Genomic DNA, 25,454 nt, shown 5'->3' with positions numbered 1-25,454 from the left:
TGACTTTTCGTTGAAGGGCATGTCCGTGGCGGCCTCGCAAAGAGTGATGTTTCTCCAAGAAACAGGAATCTGTTGCAATTCAGGCATACATTGTCCGACCTGCCCTATACTTCACACTTTTGATAAGGGTCCTGGCCTGAACACATCAATGTAACAACAATCAGTTACAGTCACAGCACCACCTGCTGCACACAAGAGGTGTGGCACATCAAAGTTCCTTTAAATATCCACCTATATTTACCCACTTAAATTTAAATCCCCCTGGTTCAATGCTTTACTAAGGCCATAGAGTGGCGGTGCACATGCGTGCGAGGGCCCTTCCATCGCTGCTTGCAGCTTTAATTATTTTTTGTTGTTATACAGTAAGGAGCAGTGAAGACATGTCACATTAACTTACCCTTACATCCATACATTATGAAATTGTTCATGTTGTGTCATGCAACACTGAAAGTATACTCTACCAGTCAAAAGTTGAGAAACAATTTTTATTTATATTTTTTCCACATTGGGGGAGAATGAGAGACAGAATTTAGAGTAACATCACAGACAGTTACAACACAGAAAACCTGTGGCTGCCATAATAATTGTGACGCATCAGACAAGGTTGGATCCATTTGCAAATATTTATTAGCATCACACAGCAGTTTAAACAAAGGCAATGCAATGTAGAGGTTGGACAGGAAGGTAAACACAGACACGAATTGGGGCAGCCAGATAGCAATCATAATCGTTAACACAGTCCAGTATCACGGGCAGGCAGAGAGCAATCGTAAACGAGTAAACAGTCCAAGGTCGAGGCAGGCAGCTAAACATCAATAATCCGAAAGGCAGTCCAATAGTAATACCCAGGGAAACAAAACACGTGGAAAACAGGGAAATAACGGTCAGTAGTGCTGCACGGGGCAAAACAAGACTTCCCAAAGAGCGCTTGTGTGTGTCCCATGTATATAGGCAGGATGATGAGTGACAGGTGGAGTGTAATCAGCGGAGCGTGGGGCATAGTGGGAAATGTAGTTCAAGTTAGAAGTCGGGTGAATGTGATGTTTGAACACCGGGGCCGTTTGCGCTCTCCCGCGAGCGGCTCCAGACGCGGGACGGGTTTTTCCTCTGACAGCCACGGGGGCGAGGGGCCGGCTTATCCGGATGAGACCTGTGGAAGACAGTTATGAGATTGGGATCCAAGATGTCCTTAGCGTCCTCCCACAATCTCTCCTCCAGGCCGTACCCCTCCCAGTCTACTAGGTACTGGATGTTGGATCCTCGCCGTCTGGAGTCTAAGAGCTTGTGTACCAGGAAGGCTTCCTCACCATCCACGATGAGTGGGGGGGTCCCGTTGAGCCGGACTCTACAGCCGTCCCCGGATTCTCGCCGGGTTTGAGCAGGGAAACATGAGAAGTGGGAGAGATACGCTAATTAGCAGGCAGTTGGAGACGAAAAGACACAGGATTAATTTGTTTTATGATTTTGAATGGACCTACATACCTGGGACTTAGTTTCTTGTATGGTAGTCGAAGCTGGATGTCTTTAGTGGAGAGCTATGCGAATTGACCTGGTTTGTATGAAGGTTGTGGTCATCTGCACTTATCTGCCTGTTCCTTGGATCTTCTGAAAAGATGAACGTAAGCTTGTTTCCAGGTTACTTGACTTTTGTTACCTGTCTCTAGATGTGAATTGGGGTCCACGGTCCGACACAATATCCTCAGGGAGTCCGCAATATCTGAAAACGTGACATACCAGTTGTTCAGCTGTTTCTAGGGCTGACGGGAGTTTGGGCATGGGGACAAATCTGCAGGCTTTAGAAAAACGGTCAACGACTGTAAGGATTATGGTATTACCTTTGGAGAGGGGTAAATCAGTGACGAAATCTACAGCAATATGAGACCAGGGCCTTTTGGGTATTTCCAGGGGCTGAAGAAGACCTGCCGGGGCTTGGTGGAGAGATTTATTAGCTGCGCATGTGATACAAGCATTGACAAACGTGGAAACATCCTCATGCATAGATTGCCACCAAAATTTGTTTCTCAGCTTTTGTAGTGTAGTGTTAATACCTGGATGTCCTGAGCTGGGAGAGGTGTGTACCCATTGGATGAGGTGTCGTCTGAATTTGGGTGGGACAAACGTGCGATCGATGGGGCACCTGCTAGGTGGTGGTTTCTGAGCGTTGGCTTGGTTAATTTCCTGAACTACATTCCAATGCACGGGTGCAATAATAAGGGTGGGAGGGATGATGGGCTCAGGTTTGGTGGGTTGTGGAACAGAGTAGTATTGACGAGACAGGGCATCAGCTTTCGAGTTCTTTGAACCTGGACGGTAAGTGATTATGAACTGGAAGCGAGTAAAGAACAGGGCCCACCTGACCTGTCTGGTGTTGAGACGCTTTGCTGATTGCAGGTATTCAAGGTTGCGATGGTCAGTGAAGATGGTGACTGTGTGTTTGGCACCCCAGGGCTCGCAAAATCGCTAGCCCGACTTGCTGGGGCTATTGTGAATTCCTGTCGGGCTACCAAAATGTATCTTTGCCCTGCCCGTCGGGCTATCTTGGGGAGGAAATAATATTTTGATGTTTTTTGCTTTGTCTCAGATTAAGTTAGGTAATTATATTGTATGTATTTCGGCGTCCTCTTGTCAGTCATTATCCTCACGTAACAAGTGAAACTGTCAGGAAATGATGTGAAAGCATAAATAAACCCATCCTTTAATGTGCACGTCTGAAATGCGCGCGACCCTCTGCACGCGCTTTTCGCGGCTTCGCTCTTCGAGCACCTGCTTGATCTTGTGCTCAGCGCGAACTCAAGTAACTTAAATATGTGAGAAGGAAAATATATTTGAGTGATTTCCGATCGACTTGACACGTCTACGCTATTAAGAGAATATGATGTTAGAAGCTGTTGATAGGTGACTAAACAGCAGTGGTAAGATATTTTACCTAAAGCGAATAGAATGTTTAGTTGTCATTTCGTTTTACCTCAGAGTCTAACATTATTCTAGCGAAAATAAACGGCTATGGTAAGATCTGTTAACCTAAAGCGAATAGAAATGTTTATTTCTCATTTCGTTTTTTATTCTAGCAAAATAAACAGCTATGGTAAGATCTGTTAACCTAAAGCGAATAGAATGTTTATTTCTCATTTCGTTTTACCTCAGAGTCTAACATTATTCTAGCAAAATAAACACCTATGGTAAGATCTGTTAACCTAAAGCGAATAGAATGTTTATTTCTCATTTCGTTTTACCTCAGTGTCTAACATTATTCTAGCGAAAATAAACGGCTATGGTAAGATCGGTTAACCTAAAGGGAATTAAATGTTTATTCCTTTTTAATAAATATCTGTTTTAAGTCTTCTATATTGTGTTAAAGTCACTGGTTGTTTATATATTTGATAAAATACCATGTTATCTAAATACAATGTGTGATGTGTTGAGGTATTTTATTATATTAATTAAAAATAACCTGTGTTATAATACATTCATATAATATTTCAGTAATATAACAATTCAATTATTCTAACATTAGGGGAACGTTAAAACAACCTAAAAATAACATTAGGGGAATGTTTATTTTCTTTAAGAAAACATTCCTTGCTATTAACCAAAAACCTTGAAAATAACATTCTAGAAACCAAAAACTAATGTTAGGAGAACGTTTTCGGAACCAAATTGTTAGCTGGGGATAGGCAGAAATAGTTGGCTTACATGGAAATCCAGGATTTATCAATATTCTACATTAAACAGTGTATTTTTTATTCGGGCTACTTGTATTCATTTCGGGCTACCAAAAATGAAAGAGTGCCTGCCCGAAGGGCTACCATGGATTAAAACATTTTGCGAGCCCTGCACCCTCTAGCCAATGCCGCCATTCTTCTAGCGCTGCCTTCATTACTAGAAGCTCACGATTACCCACATCACAATTACGTTCAGCTGCATTCAGTTTTCTAGAAAAATATGCACAGGGGAAAAGTTTAGTGGGTTCGCCTTGCCTTCCATAATGGGTTCGCACTTCCACAATGAACGGACGATCAGGATCGGGATGATGCAAGATGGGAGCTGACGTGAACATGAATTTGAGGTCTTCAAATGCTCTTTTTGCATCGGGACACCACATCAACTTGTGATTGGTTTTCCGTACCAGGGAAGTTAGAGGGGCTGCGATGGTACTGAAATGTCTGATAAAGCGTCTGTAGAAGTTTGCGAAACCCAGGAAACGCTGGAGGTCTTTTACTGATTGGGGTTGCGGCCAGTTTAATACTGCATGTACCTTTCGTTCATCCATAGCTACCCCTTCGGTACTAATGACATACCCCAGAAATGAAATAGACGTGGAGTGGAACTCACATTTCTCTGCCTTGGCGTAAAGTTGGTGTTGTATGAGTTGCTGCTGTACAGTTCTGACGTGCTTGCTAAATGCCATTGCCAGATCATGATATTCCTTGGGTACATTGTCAGGAGGAGGAGTCATGGTACCTACTTGTGTCAGAAGTGGAGGTAATTCAGGTTTTCTGTGAATACACTTTATCTGGCAAGAGGGGCTCCAGTGCACTATTTCCTTGTTACTCCAGGAAATTAAAGGGTCATGTTCGTGTAGCCAGGGGAAGCCAAAGATGATGGGATTGTGAGGTGACGGCATGGCGTAGAAGATGATGTTCTCAGAGTGATTAGTAGAGATGTTCAGGGTTATTGTTTCCGTGATATGCGTGACGCGACCCGAGCCGAGGGGTCGTCCATCTAACACTGAGACAGAGAGAGGTGAGCAAGGGGTTAATTTAATATTGTGAGTTTTGCCTAATCAATGTCAATGAAGTTGGCGGCAGCCCTGGAATCAAGTAAAGCCTTAGTAGTTACAGTATGACCATGAAATTTCAATGTAACAGGAATTTCGAGGCAATCAAAAGTCCCCGTGGGGGAAAGAGCACTCACCCGGCCCAAACGGGACTGAGCAGGTCGCACAGGGCAGGAAGCTATGACATGTCCGGGCTCGCCACAATATAGACATAATCTCTCTCTGAATTGGCGATCTCTCTCTTCCAAAGTTAATCGTGCACGAACCACTTGCATGGGTTCACATTCCTCGGTTGACGTAACAGGGGTGGTACTCACATAACGGGTGGGTCTTCGTGTTTGGATGAGATTGTCAATGCGAATGGCCAGATCCACAAACTCAGTAAAACTCTTCCCCTCGTCTCTGCAAGCCAATTCAGATTGAAGCTCACCACTTAATCCCTGCCTAAACATCGTCTTGAGGGTGGTTTCAAGCTAGTCCGTTTGTTCTGCTAACGGGCGGAATTCCAACGCGAATTCAGCCGCGGTGCGGCGACCTTGACGCAGTGCCAGCAGACTCTCACCCGGATCGCGTCCTCCAGCTGGGTGCTCGAACACCGCCTTCATGGTCTTTTGGAATTCGTTGTATGTGCTGTGATCAAAACCTCCCGAGGTCCATAATGCTGTCGCCCATTCCAAAGCCCTACCGGTGAGTAGCGTACAGACTAGCGAGATCTTGCCGATCTCGGTGGGGTAAACATGGGGTTGCTGAGTGATGAATGATGAGCATTGCATAAGAAATCCACAGCATTTTTCAGGTGTACCATCGAATTTCTCGGGGAAAGCCAGTCGTGGTGTAGTAGGGGCAACAGGATGTGGCTGTGGAGCTGGTGGAGATGGATGTGCAGTGGCTGCCATCCGTAACAATAATGTGTCATGAAAAATATATATTACTAATTAAACATGATTAATACAATTTGAAACTACCAAGTAAAAGCGCTAGGGATGGGACGGTATGAAAATTTCATATCATTATTGTAGTGACCAAAGTTATCACGGTTATCAATATTATCATGGTTTTGTTTGGACAAGTTTTATATTTCATGTCCCTGTAATTATTTCTGTGCTAAAAAAGAAATAAATCTGTCTAATAAGTTTACCGTTAATGAAAACAATACATTATCCCTTAAATGACTTCTTGTGCAAAAAACTATGTTGCATGTGTGCGCCTGCGTCAAACTGATTCTGTCTGGACAAGATTTACCCCGAGTTTTCAAAATCACGGTAATCAAACATGGTTGTAATGATAATTAAATTTTAAACGATAATACTAACCCTCAGGACATTTTATCATGGTTAATCGTGAAACCGGTAATCGTCCCAATCCTAAAAAGTGCATTGTGTGTGGTCGCAAAGAATGTGCTCGGAGTGACTTATAATTTGGTCTTTGGTTTGGGAATTGACTGGTGGTGCCTCATTTATAAAAGTGTGACGTAGGAACTATCCTACATTTCATCTAAGACTATTTCTGAAATAATCGTATGCGTGATTAAGAGAAAAGGAGCGTGCGCCTCTTTTCCAGTTGTGCGGTTTATAAATCAGAAATGATCTTGAAATTGTGCGCAGATGCGTAAACCTAATATTTGTGTCTTAAAAGTTTTGTTTCAGTTTGCCATGCCTCTTGCACAGCAGTGTAAAAATAAGAGATTTTTCGACTTTAAAATTCAAAGCTAGTATCCTAAACTAAATATATTCCATATGGATTCATTTTGATTTACAGATGTTTAAGATTAAAATCGATGCATGGGAATCATAAAAAAAAATTATATACCCCCCACTTTTAAATGTCGCATGTCCCTTATTGGCTACATCAAGGCTTTAAAATTTAGTGTGGTTCCCTTTTCCAAAATCGACGTGTCGAGAGATCCTGTGTGCATCACGTGTTTTGTCAAAATAAGTGCCCGCTGCACACGCGGCAAAACCGTTTATGATAAAAGAGATGCTCACATTCACAAAATACACGCAAGACACTCCCTTAACAATAAAATCTGATTGAGCATGAGATTATGCGAGTATCTGGCAAACGCGAGTGTCTCTTTTATCATAAACCCTTTAGACGCATCTGCAGCAAGCACTTATTTTGGCATGACACGTGATGCACACAGGATCTCTCAACGCGCAGATTTTGAAAAAAGGAACCACACACATGATGGGCTACATAATGTTGTGACGAACTTCGCATCAAGCGCCCTCAAAAAAAAAAAAAAATAAGTCACCAGCCGCCACTGGTGTGCATCATTATTGTATGAACATGGTTCTTTACAGTTGCATTCTGAATAAACAAACAGCGCAGTTTACATGCTTCGTCCTTGTTGCATTAGTTCATTAAGATAATTCTGAACAGATTTCTGAAGTTCAAACAACTCTGAATTGTAGTTGAGAACATCACCGCGCACTATTAAAACATTGTCGAGTTTAATTTGGGCTAGGGCTCATAATTACAGTTAATGTGTCCGGCCGGGCTTCGGTTGGGTCGGGCTTGGTTTTTTGGTCCCGATCTAAGCTCTAATACAGATGATGACGTCTAACCGACATGTTGGCATTCTAAAAGTTCCGCATATGCTAACCTGCAATACTGCAATATTGCCACAAGGAAACTTGCGTACATCAAGTCGGAACCTGAAGTGGATTTGAGCGTACGCACGGTCTAAGATCAAATCTGTGTGTACGCACGCTTTATAAAGGAGGCCCCAGGTGTTTGTTGCTATAGTAACCCTGGTAGTTAAATTGTGGACAAATTTTTGATTAAACATTTTTGTGTTTTTAGCGAGTTTTTGTCAGCATTTGGGCTGGCAATCACTGGGGCAAATGGACAGAGTAATTGCAAATTGCACCAGAGTGCAGATTAAAAGGGGCAACGTCAGTTGCATGACATTTATTCAACTTCATCTGTTTTCGCAAAAATGTGCGAAAACACTGGGTGGCATAAGCGATATGATAGGCATGGTGAGAGGGCTGTATGTCATTGTGTGTCCGACTCAAAATAGAAGCTACAAAATTAAATTGCACCAGTCCGAGGCTCAGAAAACCTTCCCTGCATCCACGCTGTGACGGTACTACATTCGCCATGTTGATACATGATCATGTAAAATACGTTGTCATAACAACAAGTGAGCCATTAACTTAATGTTAAAGCAGTGCAATTTAATCACAAGAAGTTATTTTTACATTTGAATAGTACAACGTTACCGCTTTTATCATTAAGTGCCTCATCTCCCATCATATGCACACTTCAAAATCTCGCCGTAAGTAGTAGCCTAGGTTATTCGGCATACATTTTCAAATGATGTTTATGCTTTTGTTTATGTGGTTTTCTTTATAACATGATGGACATTTTAGCAGTCCTACTGTAGAGAGAGTTTAATATTTGTTTACTGTAAAAGGGATCGCACACCAGACGTGCAGCCCGCGTCGAGTCACGTCTGGGACAACTCGGAGGTATTGTAAACTGGAAGTACACATTAAATAGCGTGAGCTTAGTCAGATAGCGTCTACTTTAAAATGCAAAATATACGTTAGCAGCCAATGTTAATCGTTAATCTGGGCGCCCCGGATGCTGAGCTGGGTGTCTGGCGTGCGACCCCCTTAAGTGTGTCATATTCAGATGATCTGGACTGAAGCTCAAGAGTCGTGTAGACGCCATCAGCAGCCCTCCACTCATTCACCTGTCAAAAAAAGCTAAACAACAGGCATTGTTTTCTTTTGGATCAGGCGAATTTTAAGAGGTTAAATGTTTGTAAATAAGAGATTTTGTTAAAGATATTTATTCTGATAGTGCTGTGTCACAAGATGTTTGGGATGCAGGATTAAGGGCTTTGTATCATCACTCAAGTTAGTTGTCTTTAGAGAATAAGGTACGAGAGGCTTGTAAATGTACTGTTAGACAGTCACTGTACATAATAGAGGACCTTCAGGGATGACATATTTTTGTAAATTGATGCTGGTTTCCTTCTTAGAAATGCCCATTCAATAGACGGAGAATTAAGCTCAACAAAAGTAAAAGACACTTACGTTTTGTCCAAGACAATAATCTTCACAGATAAATAGAAATTATATGAATTTTAAAGTGTAAATATATTTATTAGACATTTTAAAAAAATACTTTACAGAATAAATACATAATTACTTTACAGTTTCTTTTCTGTATAAGTACACCTGCATAGACTTGAAAAGGAGGTTCTTTGTGTTATAAGTTGCACTTGCACACCTATAACACACCTATTCTGGTGAAGAAGTAGCTTTGCTGAATGGGTTTATTAGTGAAATGTAACCACCCAGTTTATACACTCCAAATAATGTCAATGAAATGAAATGTTTTATGATGTACTATATTGTTACATGTGGTCATTCATCTAACCTGTTTTTCCATCTAAGAATCCAGTCAGAAGTACAGTATGGTGAGGTAGAAGATGTGTTTGTAGAAATTATTCTTAAAACACATCAAATTTTTATTCCATGTGCAATTTTTTTCAAATAAAGTTTATTAAATGCAATAATACAATAACTTAATACTTCACAACATTGTGTCATAGAGAAAACACACACTGTGCATCATGTATAAGGGTGGATTGGAAATTGGACACACAAACAAGCTTGAACTGATACCATAATCCTTTCATTATTATATTAAAACACTGTTCCTCTTTAAATTAATAAATCTTACTCATTTAAAGCATTCAATTAAGATTTCATGAATTTTGTTGGTTTTAAGTTTAAAAAAACGGATTTTCTATTTTTGTAGCTCTGAAACTCAACATTATAAGTAATGCTTTGTCATGATTATTTAATTCTGTAAGTAAAGCCAACATTCAGGTTTGCAAAACTGTAATCCAACCCTTTTATTTGTGACAATTACGTGTAGGTGTATCTTTAACAGTGGCAAGAAAGTACAACCTCCAATGTTGCAAAAGTGGAAAAATAAACTTTGGGTGAAACCGTACCTCCCTGGCACACCACCATAACGTTTTACAGTGAGTTGTCATATCCACCCTGAGTGCAGATCCACCCAGAGTAAAGAAAAGACAGTGAGAAATATATTTCAGTTCATTCCACAATAAATGAATAGTGCAGAATGGGCGGCTAACATGTCCTGAGTATTTTCATTAAAGGGACACTTTTTTAAAATATGCTAATTTTCCAGTTCCCCTAGAGTAAAACATTTGATTTTTACCTTTTTGGAATCCATTCAGCTGATCTCCGGGTCAGGCGCTACCACTTTTAGCATAGCTTAGCATAATCCATTGAATCCGATTAGACCATTAGCATCGGGTTAAAATTAACTAAAGAGTTTTGATATTTTTCCTATTTAAAATGAACTCTTCTGTAGTTACATCATTTACTAAGACCAACGGAAAATTAATAATTAATAAATAAAAATGATCAAGGACTTTGCTGCCGTAACATGGCTGCAGGAGGAGCAATGATATTACGCAACGCATGAAAGTAATCCCCTTGGTAACTTTCAATAGCAGGGGACTATTTTCAGGTGCTGTGTAATATCACTACGCCTGCTGCAGCCATGTTACCGCAGAATGAGAGTATAGTTCCTAGCCATATCTGCCTAGAAAATCGCAACCTTTAATTTTCCGTCTTAGTACACGATGTAACTACAGAAGAGTCAAGTGGGATGCTAATGGTCTAATCAGATTCAATGGATTATGCTAAGATATGCTAAAAGTTGTACAGCCAGACCCAGGGATTGGCTGAATGGATTCCAAAATGGTAAGAATCAAATGTTTAACTCTACGAGAGCTGGAAAATTAGCATATTTTCAAAAAAAGTGGAATGTCCCTTAAAAATGTTACTGTAAACTTTGGTTTCTGCTTACATCCTCATTTAAACCGATATACAACAAAGCGTTCAAATTACACATTGCAATTGAAAGATCGTGTTAAAATACCTGTCAATGTCAACATGAACTTCGCATTACAGTATAAGAACATCATCATCATCATCATATCTTAAGGTAGCGCCAGCATTTTTCATGATTTTAACAAAAGTTTAAAGCCTTCCAGAAAATGTTCTTCTTTAAATATTTAAACATACAATATACCATATTATGAAAGCAGCTTTCAAACAAAAAAAAAACCGTTTCATCCTACCTTCATCAGTTCTCTCTTCATCACCTTTCAAATATGGGTAGGTTTCTTCAAAAACACCACATTTTGAGCAAAAAGCTGAGATAATTCCATTTTTGTGAAGGCCTTTTCATAGAGATCAGATTCAGAGCGATCCTTAAAACTTACACGGACATGCAGCTGCTTGCCCTCAGGCGATACTTCCGGGTTTTATAAGTTGCGGAAGCGAGCCACCTGGTGGATAATAGCGGTATTGCGGAAAGCCGGAAATACACGTCATTGGTAAGGACGCGGTTTTTTAACTCGTTAATGGTGGCGAAAGAGTTAAATGTCATACTGTATTTTTTATGGAGTTCATACAGACCATTCATAATTGCTTTTTTTGAAGACTCTGATAAATAAAGTACCCACAGACAGTCATGCAAACACTTGTGTACTTTAAGGCAAACACACAAAAGCACACACTTCATGTCAATTCTTTTTATACCTGATTTTATAAAACCTAATCTTCCACATCTGGTGTAAGTGTGGAAATTAATTAATGATCTTTAATATTTAGATTTTAAAATATCAACTAAATTTGTAAACATGATATCTTAGTAGCCTACAACAATCTCTTACACTCTGCTTAATGTAGTTTACATTAAATTGATTATAAAAGTAAAGTTGATTAATCTTTACCTACAGATATTGAACATTTACTTATTATTTACTCTAAATTTTGTAAACATTATAATGTAGATGCACAGAACATTTGGTTCATCATAAAACCTTTTGTCCATTTTATCCGTGACAAACTCAGATGTCCTCTAAGCATTGTTTAATGTACCCAACCTATTGTCTGATCTCGTCCTACTTCCACATCTTTATCCTTAAAGTCCAGAGGTGTCGCGTAACCTTTCAACATCACCTGATCCTCCATGAGACAAAGGCGCTGCTTTAGATGTACTTTCACAGTCTGGTTTGAATGATGCCCGAAACCACTGAGTAACACTGTATCTATTAATAGAACATAAACAATGGTCTGTGACCCAAAAAACATTAAATCACCCACACACATACAAAACCTGCATTGTCTTTTATTTTCCACAAACAACTTAAATACTCGTGATGTAACCGATGACCCCTCTCTGGGGAACAGGTGAGCCTATATTTACACCAGTGCATCCTTTACCTGAAAAACTTCCACACAGACATTACACAAACAGCAGAGATGATGACAATCAGTGCAGAAATGAAAATGCTGGCGGTCGTCGGCCTTTTAATCTTCATGGTTGGTGTGAGCGACAGCGTGAGAATGACTAAATGTGAAGTGAAGCAAAAAATCGAGGCATCTGGCTTTACTTTACCTCAAGGTGTGCTGAACCAAACCCCCGCAGACCTGCTGGCAAAAAGTGAGTCTTTATCTGTATTTTAGAACTGTAATTTAACCTGTATATGCCGGGTTGTTTTAACCCATTGTTGGGTCAAATATAAACATTCTGTACATTATTTTAACTCAACTGGTCCCTTTTTGATAAAATAAATAACCCAGCATTTTTTAGTGTGTAACCTTATACACATCAAAAGAGATTTGCTTATACCAAAACTCTCTTTACAGTTGTGTGTCATGTCAATCTGACTACTGGCTTCGACACCAGCACGATTAAACAGATCCCAAATCCGAACTGCACCGATTCACAGTTCAGTAATCACAGTCGTAAGGGCAGGTCTGCTCGCATTGGAAACCGTCAAACATCTGGTAAGGGCAAAGGATCATCTGAAGAAGGTTCAGACAGCGTTGAGGACTCCTGTGATGGTGGAATGAAACTGTGGATGCTATACGGTCTGTTTCAGCTTAGTGACACTGTGGCGTGCAGCACAACTCGCGTTCGCTCCATGAACCTTTGCGGACTGAGTTGCAGCAGTGAGTACTGTACACAAGCATGCTTCTTACATACATAAGCTGTTTAAGAGGTGTATCAAGTGTTTTAATGGATGTGATTTTATCTTTTTTTAAGAGCTGATTGACGGTGACATCAAAGATGACCTGGCCTGTTTTCAGGTCATGATAAATCAAATGTAAGTAAAAATGTATTAATCAAATGACTTTGCATTTACTGAAAATATACTTTAATGATATAATAACACTAATGAATGCTGTTGTATTGTTGTAAATTTTGCCATATAAACGTGTCTATGCATATCCAAATGCATTTTTTCTTTTGTTATTCTCAATAGTGATTCTCATTACTGTAATACTTTTTAGTAACTCTTTCGATTGTATGTTTTAGCTGCCTAATCGTTCTTCTGATTTTCACAGAACGGCAGTCGTCCCCGATCAGAAAGTGGTGGCCATCATTAACCAAATGTATGTTAACAAACCTTAAAGGCGTTCTCAGTATTGATAGTTTTCAGTCACGTGACCCACCCACATTGGAGGGCAAGAAAGTGGCATTTAAAGGGATCATAGCGTGAAAATCTGACTTTTTCATGTTTAAGTGCGATAATTGGGTCACCTGTGCTTCTATCAACCTAGAAACGTTGTTTTGGTAAACCATTCTGTGCAATCATGTGAAAAAGGTTGTTTAGATTTCGCCTGTTTTGTGAGGTAGGTAGCGAGTCTTATTACAATAATACCTCCCCTTAATCTGCACTATCCAACCACGGCACTGCCATGTAGTGCAGAGAGAAAGAGATAGAGAGAAAAAAATTATTGACAGCATAATTGAGTTTCAATTTCAACAAACCACCATTATGGTGATCAGTGTTTGCATTTTTGCTTGCACCTAAAAAGTGGCAATTTTAACATACTATAATAAATGATCTGTGTGGTATTTTTAGCTAAAACTTCACATACGCACTCTGGGGACACCAAAGATTTATTTTACACCTTTTAAAAAATCTCATATTATGACTCCTTTAACATTGGGCTCTACGTAGAGAGGCAGCACGGTCAATTTTATGTCTGTTTTAAGCCACGAATATTTAAATCACCTCAGAAAACAAATGAGGTATTACAAAAACAAACTACAAGTTTTGGGCACTGATGATCAGCACTCGATTCCATATTTTATACATAAATCATATTAATGAAAACTGAGCACAAATTTAATACTCTTAGTCCAACAAATCATCTAATTAAGTTGCAAAATGATTAGCAAACATTGCATTTTTACTCTTTTAACATAACTCCTGCATTTTTACATGAAACTCTTCAGCTAAGGCCGGTGACACACTTGATGCGTGGCGTGTCCGTTGTTAATTCGGCATCCATGTTAACAGGTTAGAGCTTGCATGCGTGAGATGGGCGCGGAAACAAGTGCATGCTAGAAACATGACATGTTGATGTTTGAAAGTCTATAGGTTGACATAAATTCGGCCCTGTCCCAAATGGCACACTCCGGACTTGTGGTCCTCCTCAGAGTCTACACTTTGATGATGACATCATGTAGTGCCGACTTTAGGGACCCTTGATGTGAGTCCACGTGGGTGTACCAGAGTTGTATTTTGGAACAGACTCAAGCGTCATGCCGGAAATAGGAAGAGAAGTTGCCCCTTCAGTGTGATCTCCTCCCTTCCATCGTCTGATTGGTCTGAATGCTCTTTCGCAAGGACTTCTGGGTTGGTAAAGTGCGCAAAGCCTGCTGCAGTGCGGACTTCGCCGAAGAGCGCATCAAGGGGGCGCTGATGAGCACACTTCAAAGCATAAAAAAGACAGATGGGACACCCTACAGACTCGTAGACTAAGCAAGCAGGCGCAATTTAAGGTCATGAGGCCGACAGTCCACATGAAGTGCGCCATTTGGGACAGGGCCATTGTTGACGATGTCCTTTATATTTATACCTGGTCTGTCGGCTGCCTCCCTATATGTCACCTACAGCAGCATCATGCACAGTTCTGATGTGTAACAAACACCATGCAACTGACATTCAACAGAAACCCAACACTCACGCCAGGCAGCCAGTGTGTCACCGGCCTAACTTTAGATGTTTGGGTAACTTAAATCACTGTTGGTTGCCTCAGTTAAGCAACAACAATTCAGGTAAAATATTACGCAAAGATAATGATTTATGACTTAAAATACATTGATTTATATATTCAGTGTTTACGTGAGGTTACCTTTGATGAAGTGGTTATTCGAGTACATACAAGCGTACATTGATGGTTGCCATTGTTTTCTCTCACTGGGGACAGAGGCACATACGTAACGTACAATAACAATACGTTTATGGCACAAAATTCACAAATTCCCTCTTTCTGGGTTTTCTTCTTTGATGGTATTTTGTAGAAGCATATCCCAGGCTTGTCTCCTCATCGGGTTTAAGGTTAAACAAAATAAATCACTCACTTCCTAATCTGCGGTCAACGGCAGATTGCACTCTATTGCCCTCCAGCGGGGTGTTCCCCTTTAGTACGTGACGTCACATGAAAACTGTCACTAGAACTTATTAAACCCTGAATCATATCAAACATGACTGTACATGTACTGCACAGAGTTTGACATTTGAACATTGTTGCTTTTGTTGTTGTGGTTTTTAAAGAATCTAGTTAAATGAGCTACTGCTAGACTGAAAAACTTACAGTACAGGTTACTAATGTGTCACTTTAATTGACAGTATCGCCCTGAACTACCAGAAAGATTGTGTCGACGTGGTGGCTTCTTCATATTTTGCAGACTGCTAAAAACGTTTACCAACTTCAACCATCCCAACCAGGACGTGTATCTGATACCCATACTTAATGTGTTTTATAGATCATTAAAAATGTTTAAATGCAGTGCTATGCCTAATGAATATTTTTGAAGTGTGCATGTGTGTGTGTCAATATGTTTGAACTGCATGCTAGGTTTAGAAGATAGTATGCAGTATGCAGCAGGCAGTGCAATATCAACATACAACAGTTCATGTGCTAGAGGGCGCTAAACTTAAAAAATGACTGATGTTGGACTTAGATTGTGGCCTAATAGTACGTGACTAATATGTTATTACAGTATGGTTTAATGGTTATAATGGGAATTGTATTGGGTTTAATGGTAATTATAAAGGCCATGGCAGACTCTCAATCCGGCTGTAGCCTCCGGAGGTCCTATTTGTAGGCTGCGTCATCAATTATAAAGTTGACGATTACTCTTGGTTAATCATAAATTGTTGTAATAATAAGATTATGACTTGAGATTGAGAATGTATTAACTTAAGTAAACCAGGCTTGATGATGTATGCAGCCTGCATGCGACCTCCGGAGGCTGCAGCCTTCGGATTGAGAAACGAGAGAGTATTGTCTTTTGTTGGTGGCATCTTTTGGTGTATGACATGTTATAACTTATAGATTAATTTATAGGTAGAATTAAAAATAAATTATTAAAGAATAAGACAACTTAGATAAAACACAAGGAAATTATTTTAATTAGCTGCATAAATGCTGCAAATGGTGTGGAAACCAATAGGGTATTTTGTTAGTTTGAATATTTAAATTATGTATCAGTCAGCTTGTTTTTTCTTAAATGTTTGTTTTTTTTGGTATGAAGTTTAACTTACCAAAGTTTCACATGTTTTTTTTTTTTATTAGAAATGTTTTAAAGATTAAGTTTAATGCACAAATATGCTTGGTGATAATAACACATTATTAGTCCTACTAGGTTATCTTGATACTGTACAAGCACAAGGGTTTTACTCAGATGATAATATAATATATACAATACTAAACTAGAAATACTCAATTAGACAATATAAAAAGCCAGTATATGATGATTATTATCTGCAGAGAATTTACGTTAGTCAAGTCTTTGAAAGTTCTGGGGCATGTTGTCACTTTATACTTTATACTCCAGTTAATATTTCTCAAGTTAGGATTGTATATTTAATTATCCATTTTTGCATAGGCACACACTTTAAAGTGGGGTTAGTTGAACCAGTGGCGTAGCGTCTGGGCATGCAGGGCATGCACGTACAAATGGGCCCGGGCCAATAGGGGGCCCGGCCCTGGGCCCGCCCCAGCTTTTAATTGAAACATTTTTTTATTTAATTTTTATTTGTGGCCGCAATATTTATTTAAATCTACCCTTTAAAGTAAAAAAGTAAAGTAAAAATATTTGACTACCCTATTAAAAGTATATGTTGTTAACAGATCTGCGCGCAACAGTGCCAACAGGCAAGGTAGGCGGGGGCTTTGGCTTAAGGGGGCCCGACTGACTTGCTACGCCACTGAGTTGAACTATAAAGTATACGGTTTAACACATAAAGTTTATATAGGTTAGTATGTAAATTATCCTAATTTAGGACAGTTTTAAAAATCAACAGATAACACAAAAACAAACATTCACATACAGTCAATAAAGCCCTTGTGACGTCTAGCCTTGTGTGACAACTTGCCCCGGTCAACCCCCCCACACACACACATGGCATCAGCGTCCACATGGATAAAAGTAATGAGTAATGCTGGGATTATTGTCCTCTAAAGGTATCAATCTGAAATAAAAACTCTTAAAATCCATCTTCAGACGTACTGAACACTGGACTTGAGCTCAGGACAAAGTTTTGCCTCGAGATCTTCAGACCTGATGGACTCCACGTCTTTGCCGCTGGTGAGGCTTGCAGCTCGGGTGATTTTTGTTAGGGTTTCTTCGTAGGGAGATGGGAGATAAACCATGAGGAAGACTCCGTCCGACACATCCGAGCTCGTGCTGTTCAGCCGTTCTGCGTTACCTGTGAGAGAGGAGAGGATCTCGGCATTGCCCTCCGGGTCCTGCAGGTCCAAAGTGATGATGTTGGTCAGGAGCTTACTCTGTCGGAATCTTCGATATAGAAAGACAAACAAGACTCCGAAAACGACCAAAGTGCCGAGTGAGACCACGACGTACAATATGAACTCTGATTTCACATCGTTTTCTGCCGACAGCTCGTTCCAGTGGTAACCCTGTGGACGCAAATGAAATGTAGGGTCACTTCAACATTTTAACTTGACAAAAAAATGCATTTCTTTCGAAAAGCTGTAAAGACAACTGTTATAAAACAATGCACTTTTAAAGAATATCAAACAAGAACCCAGTTATTTTTTCCGAAATAAGGATTTCACAAACTGAGCTTCCAAGCAGGGGGTTTGTGATTAAATGAAAAATGTATTAAATCGTAAAATGTAAAATAATTATACAAATCGAAATAAAACACTTGAACAAAATATATATGAAGAGTTTGGTTGTAAAACAAGATAACTCCAAAAATGTCCTAGTGCATTCCAATTAATATCAATCAAACTACAGTTGGTTTGTTATGATTAAAGCCTTCATAATTAAAAAATACAGCTAAGAAGCACAATAAAGCATCATAACATAATAATAAACATGTTTTAATTTATTTTTATAACGGAGTTATCTCGTTTGTACCAATTAAAGATACCAGATGATCCAAAATAAGGGGATGATAATAACTAAACAAACAATGAAAAATAGTGTTTTTAAAGTTAAACGTGGACATTGTGCTATTGAATTATTAAAATAGTTAGGCTACTTAAAATCTTAGCAGGTTTAGGTAATTAATTAAGTCAAGAACTGACTTACCAAAAAGTTTGAAAACCCGCTTTAAATAACCGAAGTGAACCCAGATGTTAATAATCAACCCAGATGTCCAACTTTTGAAACTTTATATTTTTTAAAATATAATAAAAACCGGTTACATTGTATTTTTTATCCAAAATGAAAAAATACTATAGTATATTATAGTAAAATTACCACAGAAAAATTTAGTAAAATTACTCTAGTAAATACTATTGTGTTTTGAACCATACTACAATAAAGTACAGTAAACTGTATTAAAAGTACTATTTTTGAACCATTCTATAATAAAATAAACTGTTTTAAATTATTATAGCAATTTATGGTAAACTTACTATTGGAAATGTAAAATTTCTCTAGTAAATACTATAATATCCTACTACAATACACTATAGTTTACTATAGGAAGAACTGAAGTATATCAGTTTACTATAGTTAATACTATGGTATGTGTAGTAAATACTAAAATATACTATAATTTACTACAGTTTACTAAAGTACAGTATTTTTTCATGTGGGTTTCCTGTGAGTTCTTAGTTTTTCTACGCATTTTTTATAGAAAAACTCATATGCCAAACCATTCTTGTAGTTTGCTTTCTTGTAAAATTATTTTGCCAAGAATAACCTAATTAATGTTTTCCCGTTTTTTACTACACACCTCATATTTTGATGAGGCAGCATTTGTCACCAACCCTGTTCCTGGAGATCTACCCTCCTGTTTGCTTTAGATCCAACCTTGCTTCAGCAGACCTGCCTCTAGCAGGTTCAGGTGTGTTTGAATGGGGTTGGAGGTGAACTCTGCAGGTAGTTCTCCAGTAACAGGGTTGGTGATCACTGAGATATGATATGCTCTCATGACATCACTGTTGACCACTACTGTTTATATTAATCACAAGAGTGCAGATGGGCACAGTTTTTAGCCCTCCTTAAGAAGATTTTGGATAATCTCAAAACACAAAGAGTGCAAAAAGGGTAAAGGGCGAATATAGCATGCGTAATTCTGTCCCGGAGAACAAGCGCGTAACTGGCGCAACAGAATTCCCATCCATTTATAAACCCTAATCACATAATGCTGCTTTTCAGCTAGATTGGATGTTTTCGTCCTTTAAACCCCCTTGTTTATGCCAAGCCTGTGTCACCTCAAATAAACCCTTATCAGGGATCGAAACACCATGGACCCAAAAGCAATTTACCAGGTATCCAACTTAGATATTTTGATTGCTTTTTCACTGCTGTTACTCAGATTAACTAGAATCAAGTCTTCATTACAGCTTCAACTGTAAGAGATGCTTTTCCGAAATTGCTTAATCACTAAGTTGAAGCGAAACCACAAAAACTTTTCAGACTACAATGAAATCTACACAGCAAAATCTGAAACCTCAGAATAACTCTATAAGAGTTAATTTCAACACTTTAAAAGTGTCTCATGGGGTCCACTCCCAATAGAGTTATTTCAACACTTTTGAAAGTGTTGGCACATTGACTCTTTTAAAGTGTTAGCAATTGACACTATACAGAGTTAAAAAAATAACTATAAATTGACACTAATCAGTGTTAAATATTTTTTATTTGTTAAAAACTAACTCCCTCTGTGTAATTTGTTAACTCCAATTTAGTGTTATAGTTTTTAATACTATGGTGTTAATATGGTAAATGTAAAGACAGAAACATATTACGGTACTTTTGGGACAAAAACCTTTATTTTTAAACAGTTTTTTAATGTAACAATACATCAGTAAAATCTATCGTTCTCATTATAAAACTGTTAATGTTTTTTTTAAATGTCATCTGATCAACATTTATTTATGACAGAAAAATTGTCCTCAATGTATCATGCATTTAAGTGTTCATTAAATTAACATATTATATCCGAGACAACTAAAAAACACATTCCCAATGTATAACAATAGTACAGATATTTATAAATACAGTTTATGGGATGCTTCAGTTCATACAAACAAGTTTGACTTCATTTCAATCCAAAATCCATGTTGGTCTTCACATAATAACAGCAGAATATGATGAACCAGTAGCTGTAATGATTTGATATGATCCTCGACGGTCAGACCTTCAGACTGGATATTGAACGTTTCTGTTAATAAAACAAAATTAAAAGGGAAAAATTAATTATTAAAAAACAATATTTAAGTATAACACCGCAGAAACTAATATTTACAGAATGCATTACAGAATTTACATACAGAACACATAAAAAAATACTCACTTTGTTATAAAATTGCTCTTCGTCTGAAGAAATTTTCATGTAGGCCTATTTCTCTGCTCCTCCAAAGTCCCCAAAGCGAATCTCCTGTACACATTAATGGATTTAAAAAAATTTTTAAAAACTAAAACAGCATATAAAGCAAAAAAACAACAAAAAACTCCCCAAAACATTATGAGTATGAATTGCTCCATCTGAAGCTAAGACCTAAACTCAGCTGGAGCATTCATATAATGACAATAACGCATGACTCTTAATGTTAAACTTGATACTAACAGCAATATAAAACATAACACCTCACAACTCTCAAATGTTATTGATCAAAATTTTATTTATTGAACATTTACTTACCATTTACAGTGAAATAGATGACCTTCTGCTTGAACTGCATCATCCAAAAACACGGTTCAGTGTGTGCTGTAAAAAGTGGGAGGTCTTCTCTATTTAACACCCAAAGAGTTAACTAAACTAACAAAACTCTGTAGGAGTTGATTTTTTAAAAAAGTGGTAACACTCTGTTTTGACACCAACTCTTAATTTTTATAGAGTTAAATAAAATAGTTTTAACTCAATCCAGTGTTAAATTAACTCCGAACTCTTTATATTTCCATTAACACTGTAATTTTAACTCTGCTAAATTTGCTGTGTAAAGCATTGATAATCTAATTATTACTCAAAATAAATAAAAAAATGTATAAAAAAGATTTTCTAGGTCATTTAAACCAACAGTAAGATTTGTCCATAGTTTACCCAACCATGGGTTAAAATAACCCAACATTTCTTAGAGAGCACATTATTCATGACAAATCATAAGGAGCGAGGACCAACCCTCTTAATGGGGTTCTCCATCACTAACCTGTAGTGGTTGTTCCAAAGTAGATGGCAATGGGGAGCCCGACACCCAATCATCTCTTCCAGCTGGTCCAAACTTTATCCAATTGCTGTCCAACAATCTTCGCATGTTGCCTTTAACAGAACCAGACCCAAAACAGCTTTTGGTTGAACCGAATAGAGAGCTCAGTGAATGCAACACACAGTTTAGCTGCTGTTTACAGCTGCATGCTTCTCAGTGCGTGTGATAGACTGAGTTTGCACATGAAGTACAGTCTCTCACATGCACACACATGCAGATTTGTGAAAATCAGGCCAGCTGTCAGCCAATGGCCCGAAAGGCAATCATTCGGGGATTTGTGATGTTCACAGCTGGCCTACATAAACAGGTTGGAGTCGCTTTGAGCTGTCAATCAAACGAGTTTAAGCCCCACTGCTGGTTATGATAGTGGCAGAAATGGGCAGGTCACCTTTGTCCTGCCTCACGTGAAACGCTCAGGATGAAATAACTGCAGATGTCAAGAGAATATGTGTGTACTTTATTTTTACAGGTTTAGCTGAGTGAACCAACTCGTGAGGAAATAAAAGTGGTCCTCAATAGAAAACATACCCACAAATTGGCCAAATCATGTATTTGTAAGGTTTAAGGATGGGGGATAGAAAATATAAATGATAAAATCAATTGAAGTCTAAGAAAAGACACTAAAATAGTCAAATGAATGTGTGTATTATTATCCAAGCTATCCCAACAGACTATCAACATCCAGTTGATCCATTTAGGTTAGCAGTGGTTCTCGAACATTTGGCGTGTACCCCTCCCTTGTGCCCTTTGATGCCCCCCACAAATACAATTTATGACAAAACACATTCCAAAAAATTAACATTTTTTAAAAAAAACATATAAAATGTTACAATGTTGTACTGTTGGTTAGGTTTAATTACACAGAATTTATAATAAATTAATGTATTTTATAAAATGTCAGAAAACTGGGGGCCCCTGGCACAATCTCGGTCCCCAGTTAAGAACCACTGGGATAAAGGTATGGTTCAGGTAGAAAACTGTGTTTAAGGAACCACAAAGTTGGAAAAATCTAAATATTTAAGAAAGGTTTAAAGTTTGGTAGTTATTGTCTGGTTAGGTCTTGCAGTTATTGCACATGGGAATAATATTGCACACAAAGGGGAAATCAATAAAAATAGTAATGCTTGTCTTGTGATGCCACCACTTGGAAAATGGGTAAGATGTGTTTGTATGTCTTTTAGTCTTAGTCACACTTGTGGTCGATTGTAACACAAGTGAACGACGCTAAATACAGGTGTAAAAGTCGAACAGTCACAAAAGACCACCTACTTTCCGCCTATTGATCTAATGTGTGATGTACCGAGCACAATGTTTTTCCATTGGATCTGGGGCGGTCTTTAGGCTTTCATTGATAAAACTAAAGCAGCTGTTTTCTGACTTTTTCATTTTTGTTTGATTTTGCGAGCATTTAAAAGTTGCGCAAGCTTATTTCATCAATTGCTCTGAAATATCTTAGAAAGCTGTTAACTATAAATGTACAAAATGTTGTGCATCATGTGTAGGCCTACTAACAACACAAGCAGCGCTACTCTGACATAATAATAGTGCGGTTCAATTTAAACACGTCATGTCTCTCCCATTCATGTTTTAATAGACCATTCCCTCGAAGTTATCAGCACAGAAGCAGTTAAAAGTGCAAGAAACAGGTGTGAACAGACATTTGTCCCTTTCGTGATCCGATCGACCAAAATGCATCTTAATAGCAGGTATAAACAGAGCCCTGGCTGTAGGCTTGTGTCTGGTCAAGTGATTAGAGCGTCTCTCTTTAATAAATCTCTTTCTCCTGATGGCTTTATTCACAGCTGGTTGCCGGACATCCACCAAATTACAATCGTCATCGGTCAGTGACCTTCTCTTTTACATGTGTGCCAGAGATACAGTGTATCTCATCTCTATATCTGTGATTAAAACATTGCAAAACCTGACAACTCAGGATTCCCCTAAAAACCCAACTCTTTTCAAATAAATATTTAATGGGATACAAAAGGAGGTACAGATGTTTCATCTTTATGAAAATGTAGCAGCAAAGGTATCATATGATTAAAGTGAATGGGGACTGGGGCTGTTCAAGTTTTTGTTTCACATAAAACACTTAATCACACACATGGCATGAGAAAACTGAATGGGGTCACAGCTTTCCTCGGTCCATCAAGGACAAGAACTCTTAGATCCATGTCAGTTTCTGCATTTGACCACATCTGTGTGTGTGTGTGTCAGCAGAGACTGATCATCTTTTAACCTACATTTCGAGAGAGGAAATGAACATTCAGAATCTAGCACAAAACAATCTGGCAGTATAATCGTTCAATGAATGTAGATGCAATAATTTAGGCTATCCATAACGTTGTTTTTTTTCTTTCTTTCTTTCTTTCATCTCCAGATATGAAATGTACATAAAAGCTACAAATATCAAAAACCAAACAAACCAGTTTGGGGATGCTATGTTTTTTTTTGTTTGTTTTTTGTTAAGCTATAATGTAAAGTCTTTTATTTGTTGTGTCATGTTACGCAACGACTTTCACTGAAGATTTACAGATACTGTCCTTAATATCTTTGTGTCTTTAATGCAAATGCCCTTCTGTTAATGTATATGTTTTAAGGTCATCAATTTAAATCAATGTGAATTGATCAACATTAATGAATTTTGAAGTGTTGTTAAAAACAAGGTACATGGTGGATTAACAAGATAGTAAAACAATTCTTTCCAAATATTCATATTCAATGCATATAATATTATTTGTATTTTTTACAAATAAGAATTTTTTCTTGCAAAAAATGCAAATAAAATAAATTAAAGTGACGTGGTTTGGGCCCATCTGCATGTGCCTTTAAAACTCTTCTATAATTGTTGAATAATCTTTAAATGATTAGTTCTCTATCTTGTTTAATTATTGTGTTATTCTTCTCTAAAGAATGCTTTGGATCCATTTGCATGATGGGGCGAGAGGGAAGTGTATGAGAGATAAAGATCACAGCCTGAATTTGTTTAGGAAGTCAGCTTAGGCGAGCCGCACCTTATTCCCATGTAAATGACTCACTACTTGAACATGAAATCAGAGAGAGTTTAAATGCATTTTAAATGCATGTTAAATATTAAAGATCGAGAAAAAGAAGATTCTTACGGTGCATCGAGTCATTTTATGCATTTCAAATTGTAATTAATTGCCGTTTTGTTAATGAATCATTCAAACATATTGATTCATTCACAAAATTTCATTCACAAAATATTTCACTGATTCAAAATAATTTGTTCTTGATTTTCTATACATGACTAACACAGTCCCTTCTTTAATGTAAGCCCAAATTTAGCCTTGTTTTAGCCTATGGACGTCTGGGCTGTATTTGGACGGCTTGTAAATGCAAAATTGCTTGCTGGGTCTAGATAACTAATCAATTTTGTGGCATTGACCACGTTAACTCCTTTTGTACGAAATACTTTCTTGTTTCCAGCACACAAGAAGAAGTTTGGAAAATTCCCAAATGATGCTGGGATAAAATGGATGATCAGGCTTAAGTCAGCCAGCCAGTGCAGATCCGGCCAGGAGTAGTCTGGTAACAGCAAATAAATATACAATCAACAAACATAAATGCACAAATGTACAAAAGCAGCCTTTTATAACCATGCAATCACACAATATAACAAATTGTCTGCTAACAGTGAACACAGAAGCACACACATAAAAGTTAATTTGACACAGTTTCAATCTGTTGCAGGCAGATTTATTTCTGACTTGTTATATAAGTGAGGCAGAAATCTAGAGTAATCTCTCTCCATGTCTCCTATAAAGCAGAACATATTGGTAAAGAGTCTGACACCATTACAAAATGTTTTTTTTTTTGTAGTAAAGCCATGATTATTTTTTTCCTAAGGGGACACACTACTGTTCACATGTCCACTC

The 25,454-nt window shown here is 38.1% G+C and overlaps 2 protein-coding genes and 1 long non-coding RNA gene across 3 annotated transcripts; 1 reads left to right on the top strand and 2 right to left on the bottom strand.

The window, feature by feature from the left end:
* Positions 1 to 2,793: 2,793 nt before the first annotated feature.
* LOC141358713 (uncharacterized) lies at positions 2,794 to 3,836 on the bottom strand. The gene is made up of 2 exons (XR_012365142.1): positions 3,101 to 3,836; positions 2,794 to 3,021 (listed from the first exon to the last, which is right to left on the bottom strand). It is a non-coding gene; the product is annotated as an uncharacterized lncRNA (long non-coding RNA).
* A 6,583-nt stretch (positions 3,837 to 10,419) lies between these two features.
* LOC129445405 (uncharacterized) lies at positions 10,420 to 15,651 on the top strand. Its single transcript, XM_055206613.2, has 6 exons — positions 10,420 to 10,536; positions 12,086 to 12,286; positions 12,493 to 12,798; positions 12,893 to 12,953; positions 13,195 to 13,242; positions 15,492 to 15,651. Exons 1-6 carry the CDS (start codon positions 10,473 to 10,475, stop codon positions 15,556 to 15,558), a joined length of 747 nt encoding a protein of 248 aa, XP_055062588.2. The 5' UTR covers positions 10,420 to 10,472; the 3' UTR covers positions 15,559 to 15,651.
* Positions 15,652 to 16,300: 649 nt separating this feature from the next.
* LOC141353262 (small integral membrane protein 28) lies at positions 16,301 to 21,760 on the bottom strand. The gene is made up of 2 exons (XM_073859732.1): positions 21,499 to 21,760; positions 16,301 to 17,787 (listed from the first exon to the last, which is right to left on the bottom strand). The coding sequence occupies exons 1-2, from the start codon at positions 21,601 to 21,603 to the stop codon at positions 17,368 to 17,370; spliced, it is 525 nt and encodes a 174-aa protein (XP_073715833.1). The 5' UTR covers positions 21,604 to 21,760; the 3' UTR covers positions 16,301 to 17,367.
* Positions 21,761 to 25,454: the final 3,694 nt, after the last annotated feature.

The sequence above is a fragment of the Misgurnus anguillicaudatus genome, chromosome 3 (assembly GCF_027580225.2).
Source record: "Misgurnus anguillicaudatus chromosome 3, ASM2758022v2, whole genome shotgun sequence".
Lineage (NCBI taxonomy): Eukaryota > Metazoa > Chordata > Actinopteri > Cypriniformes > Cobitidae > Misgurnus > Misgurnus anguillicaudatus.
The sequence above is the reverse complement of the archived record's forward strand: the minus strand, read 5'-3'. Positions and strand labels throughout refer to the sequence as shown.

Excerpts from the sequence above, each read along its gene's own strand:
- LOC129445405 (XM_055206613.2), top strand. The coding sequence starts at position 10,473 with ATGCTAAGATATGCTAAAAGTTGTACAGCCAGACCCAGGGATTGGCTG. Across the intron at positions 12,287-12,492 it reads CGCAGACCTGCTGGCAAAAA|TTGTGTGTCATGTCAATCTG; the intron begins GTGAGTCTTTAT and ends CTCTCTTTACAG. Across the intron at positions 12,799-12,892 it reads TTGCGGACTGAGTTGCAGCA|AGCTGATTGACGGTGACATC; the intron begins GTGAGTACTGTA and ends TCTTTTTTTAAG.
- LOC141353262 (XM_073859732.1), bottom strand. The coding sequence starts at position 21,603 with ATGCGAAGATTGTTGGACAGCAATTGGATAAAGTTTGGACCAGCTGGA. Across the intron at positions 17,788-21,498 it reads CTTTGGAACAACCACTACAG|GGTTACCACTGGAACGAGCT; the intron begins GTTAGTGATGGA and ends TTGCGTCCACAG.